Source organism: Carassius gibelio, chromosome B2 (genome assembly GCF_023724105.1).
Source record: "Carassius gibelio isolate Cgi1373 ecotype wild population from Czech Republic chromosome B2, carGib1.2-hapl.c, whole genome shotgun sequence".
NCBI lineage: Eukaryota > Metazoa > Chordata > Actinopteri > Cypriniformes > Cyprinidae > Carassius > Carassius gibelio.
This window is the reverse complement of record NC_068397.1, coordinates 8,228,664-8,241,009: the sequence shown is the minus strand read 5'-3', so window position 1 is coordinate 8,241,009 and position 12,346 is coordinate 8,228,664. Positions and strand designations below refer to the sequence as shown.

The following is a 12,346-nucleotide window of genomic DNA, read 5'->3' as shown; positions in this document are numbered from 1 at the left end:
CAGTTATTAAAGTGCAAACATTATTAAACATGCTTCCCATGGTCATAGAAAAACTAGAAATGTTAAAGTATTTTAAAATTGTGTTTTCAGGCCTGAAGAAATGTAATGTAAAAAAATTTATCATAGATTCATCAAAAATACTAGGCAACACAACTGTTTTATTGATAAGAAATGTTTCTTCTCACTCAAATTTGTAAATGCTGCTATGAGCTAAAACCCAGAACAGAAATGGTTAATAGACATTGTGACCAATGAGGAGATAGTTCACAAAAGAGGGATGGGTACCGAAACCCGGTATTAAACTGGCCCCGGGGCTAAATTATGAAAGACCGTAGTATCAGTAAGATCTGACGGTATCGGTTCTGCTTTCGGTACTGGAGGAAAAAAAATAATGTGCTATGTATTTTTGCTTAATAATGTTGTCGTGCACATTTAATCTCGCCAAACATTTCTAATGTGCGATTATATTAAGACGTTTGTCCGTGATATCTGAGTGAACTCTCATGCACGCCGCGGAGACTGTCTGTCAGTCACACACTCACACACACACACCACAACGAGCGCACGCACATGCATTAACTGTACATAAACTCCTGCTTAATAATAAGTGTGACGATGGCGAAGAGATTTGCTTAATGTTATCGTGCACATGTTATCTTACCAAACATTTCTAATTTGCGATATTATTAAGACGTTTGTCTGTGAGATCTGCAAGAACTCGCATGCGCGCTGCGGAGGCTGTCTGTCAGTCACACACACACACACACACACACACACAACATGAACGAGTGCGGTACACGCATAACAGTATGAAAACTCCCGCTTAATACAAAGAGTGACGATGGCGGAGAGAGCAAAACGTTCCAAAGTGTGGTTATACTCCACTAGAGTTAATGCTGACAACGCTCGTTGTCATAAGTGCAAAACAATATTTGCATGTAAGGGTGGAAACACAAGCAATCTGTCAAAGCATCTTTCAAAAGTGCATTATGTGTATCGACTGCCTAGCTAGCTCGTCTCTGGTTGTTGCCCCATCTACGTCAGGTATGTATGCTAAAATCATGTTGAATCAATGTTGTTCATGTCATTTAAAATAAATGCAAAATCTCCCTCTTTTCTAACCTTACGTAGAAATTCTGTTGATTTCTTTTGGGAAAAATGAGAATGAAATTAACATATTTTCTACTTGTTTTTATAATTCCAAATATGGAAAAATCAGTATGTAAATGTAAACATTTATTTGGCTAACTTAAATGCACAGCACCTCAAGTTAGTCTATAAAATAGCCAATTGCCACATTTTGCTACCTATATATATATATATATATATATATATATATATATATATATACAAAATATATATATATATATATATATATATATATATATATATATATATATATATATATATACAATATATACAAATTGCTAATCAGCCAATCACATGGCTCACATCTAGATGTGGTGTAGATGACTTGCTGAAGTACAAACTGAGCATCAGAATGGGTAAGAAAGGGGATTTAATTGACTTTGAACGTGGAATGGTTGTTGGTGCCAGACAGGCTGGTCTGAGTATTTCAAAAACTGCTGATCTACTGAGATTTTCACACACAACTGTCTTTAGGGTTTACAGAAAATAGTCAGAAAAAGAGAAAATAGCCAGTGAGCTGCAGTTGTGTGGACGAAAATGCCTTGTTGATGTCAGAGGTCAGAGGAGAATGGGCAGACTGGTTAGAGATCATAGAAAGGCAAAGGTATCTCAAATAACCACTCGTTACAACCAAGGTATGCAGTATACCATCTCTGAATGCACAACACGTTGAATCCTGAAGCAGATGGGCTACAGCAGCAGAAGACTTTTAACTTGATCAAGAACAACTATCAACAATTTGGAGCGGCATAGGTTGTTAGATCATTTTAAAACGTCAAATAGCCTTCAATTTACAAATTATAACTGCATCTGTCTTGGTTGTAGACCTGTGAAGATGTATTTTTAATGCGGATCCCATACTGTAACCTAAAAGAAATGTGTTCTATTCATTATGAAAATTATTAATGCGCATGCCCGACAGGGAGGTGCCCATGCGACCACTTGATTTTTTTCCTGATAATAAAATAACTTAAAATTGGGGTGCCTCACATACATGAGAAATATATCTACAGAAAGCTTAAAATGTCTACTTTTAAATGAACAAATTAAAAACTAAAGCAAATACTATTATTTAATCTGTGAAGGTTGCATTTCTCTCCAAAGGCACGTCGAGTATAAGCTACTGTGGAGATGAGAGTCAGCATCGTGAATGTCATCTTGCAGCCTACAAGAAGACAATAGTTTATTAATATATAATTAAAATGTCTCCTTTTTCACAATTAATAGGCTACTTCTGCCTTTGCTTTGTGGCAAACTTAATGCTTGTGCCTGAGCCCAGAATATATTATGGCTCATTATGGATTAGATTGTGTTAATTTAATATAAATGTATGATTAGTTGAATAATGCCTTAAATGAACGACTACTAGTAATTAAAAAAATATAACACTGGGGGCAGCTTTATTAAATTCCCGCTAGACATCTCGGTTGAAGTTTTTAAAGCATTTTATACACGTTTGCATAAATTCTGCTTTCAGAATGGTCCAAAACGTAACATTGATTTTTCCCTCTGAAACACAAAATATTTTAATTAAATTTATAGGCCTATTTTATTTTTTGAGAATAGTCAAACCTTCTCCATTCTGCAGATATTGTTGCTTCTGGTTTGTGCATTGTAAATTACAGGACTCTGGGATTTAGAAAAATATAAAGAGGATGGTTCACTATATTGGTTAAATTTATTTCAGATTTCTATATTATATTTCAGATTTTGACCGTCACGTCACTAATGCTGGAATTGCCCAATAATGAAACTAAAAATGATTAGGCCTACATGATATCTTGGGACAGTTTCTTATAACTGCAATATATTTTTACATTTTTATTGTAAAATGACTGCAGCGTTGCCGCATACAATTAAACCTGTGCAAAACTGAAAATAGTACAAAGCAGCATATATTAAATGGCTAGTTCATCCAAAAATGAAAATTATGTCATTAATGACTCGCGTGTCGTTCCAAACCCATAAGACCTCCGCTCAAGATATTTTATTCTGCCCTGGATCTCCTTAATGAATTGAGTTTGGACCTAACTGCCATGATTTTGCTGAGTGTATTGTCTGAGAAACAACGTTCAGTGTTTCCCACAGCCTTACACTGTATTTGTGGCGGTACTCCCCGGCCCCCATATCCAAATTCATTTTCTGCCAGCAGGAGGCACTTTGAGAGTTGGAGAGATAGAGGTTTCTCCGCTAATGGCTGTAAAGCAGCGCGAAGCTCACACTGCTTTATCAGGCATTACATGCAAGATAAAATGTAAATGACATCGAAAATGTTCTACATACAGTCGGTTACCTTCTGAAATACAGTGATATAAAAACACCTGCACCAGTTTTTGTTCATTCAATGAAGTCAAAGCCATTTGGAAAATCTATTTTGTGGCGGTCAGTTTTGATATTGTGGCGGCCCACCACAAATAAATCAATGAATGGGGAAACCCTGGAGTTGATTATATCTAGTCAGATTCTGGAGCTGTGATTCCAGGTCAGCTATCTTTTTGTATCGGTTTTTGTGAAGGAAAGAGGGAACAACAACCAAGGTCAGGATTTTTCGTTCAAAAACTTTCATTAGCTTGTAGATCGAAATGAAAGCCCCTTAACACAACATAAGGAAATTGTGTAGTTTGAATGGTTTTCATAATGACTGTTTAGTAACCACAACATGCAGTAAGAGCCTCTGTGTAAATTCATTCATTTATTTTCTTTGATGCATTAGTCTGAAGCCTATGTGAGTATCTCACGTTTTGAAATTTACTTTCTAAAAATAAATTTTAACAAAATTTTCTAATGATTTTTAAGAATGTTAGAATGCTATATTTTCATGTTATTTGTTTTATTTCATTATTTGATCTCTGTTTGCAAAACAAAATATAATTCCAGTCAGTTTGCAAACTGACCCTTTGTGCCACCTGGCAGTAGTTGTGAATGACTTTAACATGCAACTGACTTGCAGTTAACGCTGTGGCCCTGTGACAGCGGTGGTACACACGGCAATAATAGGCATTTTGGTTAGCGACCTACCATACATTTTGTAGTATTTTGTTTTTCCTTTATTTTTTTATTTTTTTATTTTTCACAAAAACATTTAGTTTGAGATCAAACAATAATCTGTAGATTCCGGCAACAGTGTCACAAACCCTTGTAGTTAAAGACTGAACCACCATTTTTGTATGTAGAAGCTAAAGATCTCTGTTAGCATTTCTGTTAATATCAGTGGCAGTTGTTTACCTGTCTCAGTGAGACCATATTAACCTACACAACCTTCACCTTTATAAAATCACTTAGACACACTATGAGACATGTTAGTGTTCAATAGTTTCTTTGGATAAATGCAAGATATACTGCATCTACAGTACATGACTGTTCTAATGTGTATGGAAGCATATGTGTAGCAATATTCAATTTGGGATGTAATATGCAAAATGATAATGCAATATGTAAAATGGCAATGCATTTCTGTATTTACATTTACATTTTCCAATACATTTGTGCAATGTTTGGTGCAAAATGAAAATGAAAATGAAATTACATAATTTTCATTTGCCATTTAATACACCAGTTTTAATATGTAAAATTAATACTAATTTGAACGCTTTATAAGTTGCAAAATTAAAATGAAAATGTATTACAGAAATGATTAGATATGTATAACATGTTTGTAACAACATTGGGTTGTACATAATAAATAACTCAAATGATATATAGGGAATTTGAATAATTAATCAGGAATATGATTAATATATATCTCATATGACAGTTACATTCATATTATTGATTATGAAAAATAGCTCAATTGCATTTATCAATAACTCATTACAGGGCACTGTAATTTACTCATTAATATGTCAATATTCCATTCTTCATATGAATTATTGTGATATCTCTTACTGTAAATTACTGCAAATCAAACAGTGGTTTGTCCAGCAAACAGCCGTAAGATTAACTTATCAATTTTCAATAAAGTTATCACTTATTATAATTCAAGGAAAAATATTCTCTGGCCATGAAAACATTATACTATCATTATGATAAATGTAGTTTCTCAAAATAAAGCTTGTAGCTAAAGATCAGACACTTCAGTGACTCGTAATGTGAGCGGTGTGGAGGCAAAGGCAATCATGAATATATGGGTTTTTAATAATTGAACTAATAATACATCAAACTACAAATCACACAAAGTAAATACGTGTATGACAATACAGACAGTAAACTTTGTACAAGACATAACGGAATCCAAATAAGGGAGAGAGAGAGAGAGAGAGAGAGAAAGAGAGAGAGAATGAATTAGAGAGGGGAGGGGGGGAGGTGAGAGAGAGACAGCGTGGTCACAGAATGAGCTCGGTTATGTAAACTCACAGACAGTAAACTTGAAAGACACAAAACGAATCAAATCATAGACCAACTTTAAAGCAGCATTTAAATCTCCATAGAAAAATGATACTTGCAAAGTGTCCAGTGTGCGTGAGCGTGGTCTTTTTGTGACTCTTTGTGCACTGGTCTTTGTTCTGTCTTCCAGCCTGGGGCTGCTGCGGAATCGCGCGGTATTCGAAAGGTTTAACAAGGCAGTGTTTCAGAATTCGTATTCCTAATGTGGAGAGGCGAATAGGCGAATAAACTTAGTAAAGAAAAGAAAACAAAACAACAAAAAAAACGAAAGCTTCCGGAGGAGCCATGGGAATGGCTGTCCTCTCCACCTCCTGGCTGAGAGGGACGGCGATGTAAGAGCGGCCCGAGGCCGCTCGGAGGGACGAGCGGAAGTGACCAGGGTCGACAGGAGAGAAGCGTGTCAGAGAACGAAGAGAGAGCGGACCTTGTTCGGTCAGCTCTTATGGCTTGAGATGGTTCACACCTCTGTTCACGTGAACAACCAATGAACGTCCGCGATCTGAAGCGGGAAAAAGTTCCTTTGTCTCTGTGGAAACATCCAACCTAATGATTTAGGGCTTATCAGATTTCATCAGTGATATTCTAGCAAGTTCGTAATTCAAGATTAATAGATTTTACACACATTTTACACAGGGGAATAGTTGGGTCACAACATGACAATTCCAAAAACACCAAACAGTACATATATAACTGATAGAGACACGAAGTTACATTCAAATGCAGAATTACACACATTTAAAGATTAACACATGCTAATAAATTGCAGATAGTCCCAATTTATATGGGAAACATCTCAATGAACCAACAAAAACAAAACTATATACTTTTAGACTATGTATAGCATATACGAGATAGCATTCCTGTCCTGTTTCCCAGTGGGATCATAAAGTTTTACGACCTGGTCAGGAGTGGGGTTACAGAAAACATGACTCTATTTGAGAAAGTTAAAATGAGGAGAAACATTTCCAACTTATAAGCTAGTAAAATTATAACCATTTACCCAGGATTAACCATTTTTATGCAATACACAAACATTCAAAATACATATTAATAAAATGACGAAGATAAAGAACTTTAAGAAAGGTTCCTTTTTGTGTGTGTGCTTATGTGTGTATGAACTGTGGGGGTTTTCATGTCCCCTTTGAGGCTCGCCCACGTGACTCTGGAATTTCTTAATAGGTGTAATAACTGTCACTCAAGGCAGGATGTGGCCGACTTCAGGGCGCCCAAAATGGTGAATTATGTAAACAACGAAGGTCCTTGTTTACTCACGTTCTGGTCTTTGAGTGGAGATTGTGTTAGAGTCAGGATTCATTAATATGGAACAGATGGCTGAAATACCATCAGCTCATTAGTGTTACATGTTCAAGCTTAAACTGTGTCAAAATTATCATTCAATTGCTATTTTTCTTAAATGCATTACCACTCACAGTCAAGACACTTACGATTGCATTTTCATTCAATGTCCCACAATGAATGTAGCAAAATTCAATGTGCACATTGAAAATGCATTCCGAGCCGATCACGTGTCCGCCCCCTCCCACCATGTCAATCACTGCGTGAACAAGGCGGGGTTTGCAGAAGGTCAAGAGACTCAAATCTCAAGAAAGAGGATTCAAGTGAGAGAACATGGACAAGACAGTTGGTCCGTGTACATTTTGATCATTTAGTTTTATGGCTTCAATATTTCATTCTCACTTGTGGGCGGAGCTGAAATGCTGCTTTCATCTGATTGGTCGAATCGCTCCACCTTCTATGGAGGAATTATTGAGTCAGATTATAAACTAAAAATCTTAAACTAAAAGTCTTAAAACAAAACTAAAAATCTAAATTTGAAACTTAAAGTCCAAGTCGAAAATTTATTTGGTATTTAGGATTGGGCATTTGGTATTTAGGATAGGGCATTTTCTATTTAGGGTTTGGCATTTGGTCATTTAGCCATTTAGGATTTAGGATTGGGCATTTAGGGATTTAGGATTGGGAATTCGGTATTTAGGATTGGGCATTTAATCATTTAGCCATTTAGGATTGGGGATTGGGGATTTGGGGTCAAATGATTTGGAATCAAATGATCAAAAATTTTAGTTTTAGACTTTTAGTTTATAATCTGACTCAATAATTCCTCCATAACCTTCAGCTCGGTCCTTTCATTCTTTCAGACAGAATAAGAGTCAGTGCGAGTAAAGCACTGCAATGTCTGAAACCACCGCTCACTGTTAATTAGCATAATATTTGAATCAGATGTAGCTAGGCACATAATTCGTGCTGTTGTGACCTGCAAATTATTTCTAGGTTGTAGTATTGTATGAATTTTGTCCCACTGATAAATACAGTGCAAATAGTTCTGTCTCTTTGGATAACAGTGAAGTGGAAATAAAAATCAATAATAGACTGAACAGTTCCATGTCTGTTACATTTACCACTCCAATCTTTTAAGTCATAAGGCACTAGGTATGTGTGTTTGACATTAATAAATAATTGTAAAAATTAATATAGTTACATTTCTGAAATAAAAATAGTAAAATTAGCTCTATGCTGCTCAGTGCTCCTGTAGCCTACCCCAGAGCACTCTCTCGCGGCTGTAGACGGTAATGTTTTCTCTCGGTTCTGAATGAATGCGACTTATAGTCCAGTGCGACTTGTATATGTTTTTTTCCTCGTCATGACATATTTTTGGACTGATGCAACTTATACCGAAAAATACGGGTAACATTATCATTATTAATTATTATGGGAGTAATTGACACAGACTAGAACTTTAATGTTACAAAAATTCAGCTCAGATCTTCAGACTCGTCTGACTCGTGCACTATTTGCACTGTTTTTATCAGTAGGACAATATTTATACAATACTATACTATAACCTAAAAATAATTTAATTTAATTTGCCAGACTTACCTTCCCAAAAATTCATATTTAATTTTATTTCATAAATTTAATTATATTTATTACCACTTCACTGTTATCCAAGAAGACAGAACTATTTGCACTGTTTTTATCAGTGTGACAATATTTATACAATAATATAACCTAGAAATAATTTAACTTGCAAGTCACGGCAGCACGAATTATGTGCCCAGCTACATCTGTTTCAATTATTATGCTAATTAACAGTGAGCGGTGGTTTCAGACATTACAGTGCTTCACTGGCACTGACTCTTATTCTGTCTGAAAGAATGAAAAGACCGAGCTGAAGGTGGAGCTATTCGACCAATCAGATGAAAGCTGCGTTTCAGCTCCGCCCACAAGTGCGAATTAAATATTGAAGCCATGAACGGAAATGATTAAAACATACACGGTCCAACTGTCTTGTCCATGTTCTCTCACTTGAATCCTCTTCTTGAGATTTGACTCTCTTGACCTTCTGCAAGCCCCGCCTTGTTCACGCAGTGATTGACATGGTGGGAGGGGCGGACACGTGATCGGCTCGGAATGCATTTTCAATGTGCACATTGTATTTTGCTACATTCATTACGGAACATTGAATGAAAATGCAATCGTAAGTGTCTTGAATGTGAGTGTTATTGCATTTAAGAAAAATAGCATTTAAATGATAATTTTGCCACAGTTTTAGCTTGAACATGTTATGAATATCTAATCATTCTGTAATACATTTTCATTTGAATTTTTCAACTTATAAAGTGTTAAAATTAGTATTCATTTTACATATTAAAACTGGTGTATTAAATGGCAAATGAAAATTATGTAACTTAATTTTCATTTTCATTTTGCACCAAACGTTGCACAAATGTATTGGAAAATGTAAATGTAAATACAGAAATGCATTGCTATTTTACATATTGCATTGTCATTTTGCATATTAGATCCCAAATTGAATATTCCTACCCATATGCTTCCATAAATGTGTGCTCAGTGGTTTATATTTAAACCCCCCAAAATATTTCTTATGTTTTACAGTTCCTGTCATTAAAGTAAATATCATTCAATAGACATTTCATCAAACATTTGTTTACCTTTTTTTTATCATTTGACTAGAACCTTCCTACGATGCTGTTTCAGAGGATGAGGACCAAACTTCATTAGGCCTTCGGCGGACGCTATCTTTGAAGAAGAAGGGCCTTAAGCTCAAACCAGCTGCCTGGGTCTGTGCTACCAAATTAGGTGACTGCTCCACACACAATGTGCAGACTCCAGGGGGCAGCACTCCCACAGAAGTATCTCTTATAGACTTTGGAGAAGAGTTTCCATCGGCCACACCTTCACCCTCTCCTGTGGTGGAGCTTCAGATCCCAACCCTGGCTAAACTGGCACTTGAAGCAGAGAACATTTTAGACAGAACTCCTCCACAGAGCCCCGCACGCTCTCTTCCCCACCCCCTTCACCCTACCCCTGTGGTGGACTGGGATGCCCGGCCTCTCCCTCCACCCCCAGCCTATGATGATGTAGCACAAGATGAGAATGACTTTGAAGTGAGCTCCATCAACAGTGCAGAACGAGGAGCTGATGAACTATGCTCTCCACATATGTCCTGTACTCCTACTGGAGAGTGTAAGCCTCATGTAGAAGACAATTTATTTTTGCCCTGTAGGCAGAGCAATGCCAGCACCTTCTCTCAGTCTGCTGAGATCTTCCAAGAGCTGCAGCAGGAGTGTATGAGGCACCTCAATGTACCTGTGAGCTGTACCAGCCCTAGTCTGGAGCCACACCACCAGATAGTCTTAACGTTTTCTGAGGACAAACCACAGATACCACCACGTATTCCCATACCACCCCGTCCAGTCAAACGTGCAGGTGGCGATTATGCTCGCTGGTCTGGTGAGCTTTCTCCAATCTCTGGAAATGAGGACGATAAGGAGCGTCCACCCCAGATTCCCCCTCGAGATCCCCTCTCTCAGACAGGGTCTCGCACGCCAAGTCCGCACGTGGGCTCCCCTCAGACTCGCAGCAGCCTCTGCTCAGGTTCTTCCATCTATGGCCCATCCTACCTCTCCACTTCACCTGCTAAACTAATGCCAACCACTCAGAGCTTTGCCTCCGATCCCAAATATGCTGCTCCCAAGGTCATCCAGGCACAGGGCAAAGATAAGGAGCCAGGCAAAGGGCCCTGTATTCTGCCTATTGTACGTGATGGTAAGAAGGTTAGCAACACGCACTACTACCTCCTGCCTGAGAGGCCTCCGTATCTTGACCACTTCGATAAGTTCTTCAAAGAGGCAGAGAGTGGTGAGGAAAAGAAGCAGGTAAACACAGCCACTGTCAAGCCCATGGTTCATCAACAAGGGGAACTCAAGTACAATTTCTCCTCCAATAACAACAGCAGTCTGACGGGCTCTGGATTTAGAGGGGGGCTGAAGAACTCTCTCAGCCTGTGCCGAGTAAGCCCTGGTGGCTCATTTAACAGCACCAGCAACCATGACAAAGTCAAACTGGTAAGAGATTTGGAGATTTATATTAAACTGATCCATGTTATTACTGGTTGTTTTCTTGAAACTTGTGTATGTTTCCAATATAAGCTCTCATGTGCTTTTTATGGCAGAATTATTCAAGTGTGGCTTGGGCTGACTGTGGTGTCTTATTTGTAGGAACTTGCTTTGTGACCAGAGTAATTATAATTTATTTATATTGTGGCATGCAGGCGAACCATAATTCTTATCGTAGTTCTCTATTGATACTTCACTCGTACTAGTTGGTAGACACTTATGGGGTAAAACTCATTTTTCTCTGAGGACTGAAGACTTATTCAATCACGCAGTGTGACTACACAGCCATTGGTTTGTGCAGTGATTATAAAATGCACTCTTTAAGTCAGCATGGTTAAAATCCCCAGCTATGATGAGAAAAGCATCAGGGTGTGCTGTCTGCTGCTCACTGATGTGCTGGTACAGTTCATTTAGTGCATCGTTCCTGTTGTAGTTGATGTTCGGGGGAATGTAAACGGAAACGAGCTGTATGGCAGTATATTCCCTTGGCAGATAGAACGGCCGGCACTTAATAATCATAAACTCCACCAGGGATGAGCAGTGTTTGCAGATAATAACAGCATTGATCGTCATCAACATCAACATCGTCACTGATGTAAACACAAAGCCCTCTGCCCTGGGCTTTTCCTCCCGCAATGAAAGCTCTGTCTGCTCGATAGCACGTCAGCTGGTCAAGCTGAATAGCGCAGTCTGGAATGCTGTTGCTGAGCCATGTTTCCGTGAACACAAAAACAAAACAGTCTCTTACAGTCCTTTGAGTTGAACGTAGTAATCGGATGTAGTCCAGTTTCATTGTCCAAAGAGCGTACGTTAGCCAGTACGATGGTGGGGATAGATGGCTTGTGTGGGTAAGCCATTAGCCTAGCCTGGACACCTCCACGCTTACCCCTCCTCTCACGCTACTTGTGGCACCTCCGCTGTGTGCGAGATGCAGTAGTGGGGGTCAGTGATGGCATAGGCCTCCGGAGCAGTCAGAGATCCTGCAGCTGTTCCATGTGCGCGGAGTTTAAATGTAAAAATGCGTTTCTGCCAACATCCAGCAGAAACTCACGACTGTATGCACACTTAAAGACAGGTAGACGCGATGACGACGTACAAAAACACTGCTACTCACATGACAAAACTAGAAAACACCATTCTGTTGGGACAGAGAGAAGCCACTGAGTGTTGATTGCTTCACCATTAGTATCTAAAAAAAAAAAAAAAAGACGAGATGGTTTAGGGGTGAGCTGGACCGCAGACAGACGGCAAAAGGGCCAACAAGTGCTAAGCATCTCTTGGGGGAAATCCTTCAAGACTGTTAGAAGACCATTTCAGGTGACTACCTCTTGAAGCTCATCAAGAGAATGCTAAGAGTGTGCAAAGCAGTAATC

At 38.3% G+C, this 12,346-nt stretch overlaps 1 protein-coding gene across 5 annotated transcripts in view; it reads left to right on the top strand.

Moving 5' to 3' along the window:
* tnk2b (tyrosine kinase, non-receptor, 2b) overlaps positions 1–12,346 on the top strand; it is a 153,579-nt gene that overhangs the window by 124,717 nt on the left and 16,516 nt on the right. For all 5 annotated transcript variants that reach the window (XM_052548230.1, XM_052548228.1, XM_052548229.1 and 2 more), the window contains one exon: positions 9,529–10,922. In XM_052548230.1, coding sequence (XP_052404190.1) covers positions 9,529–10,922 — 1,394 coding nt within the window. The remainder of the gene's footprint in view (positions 1–9,528; positions 10,923–12,346) is intronic.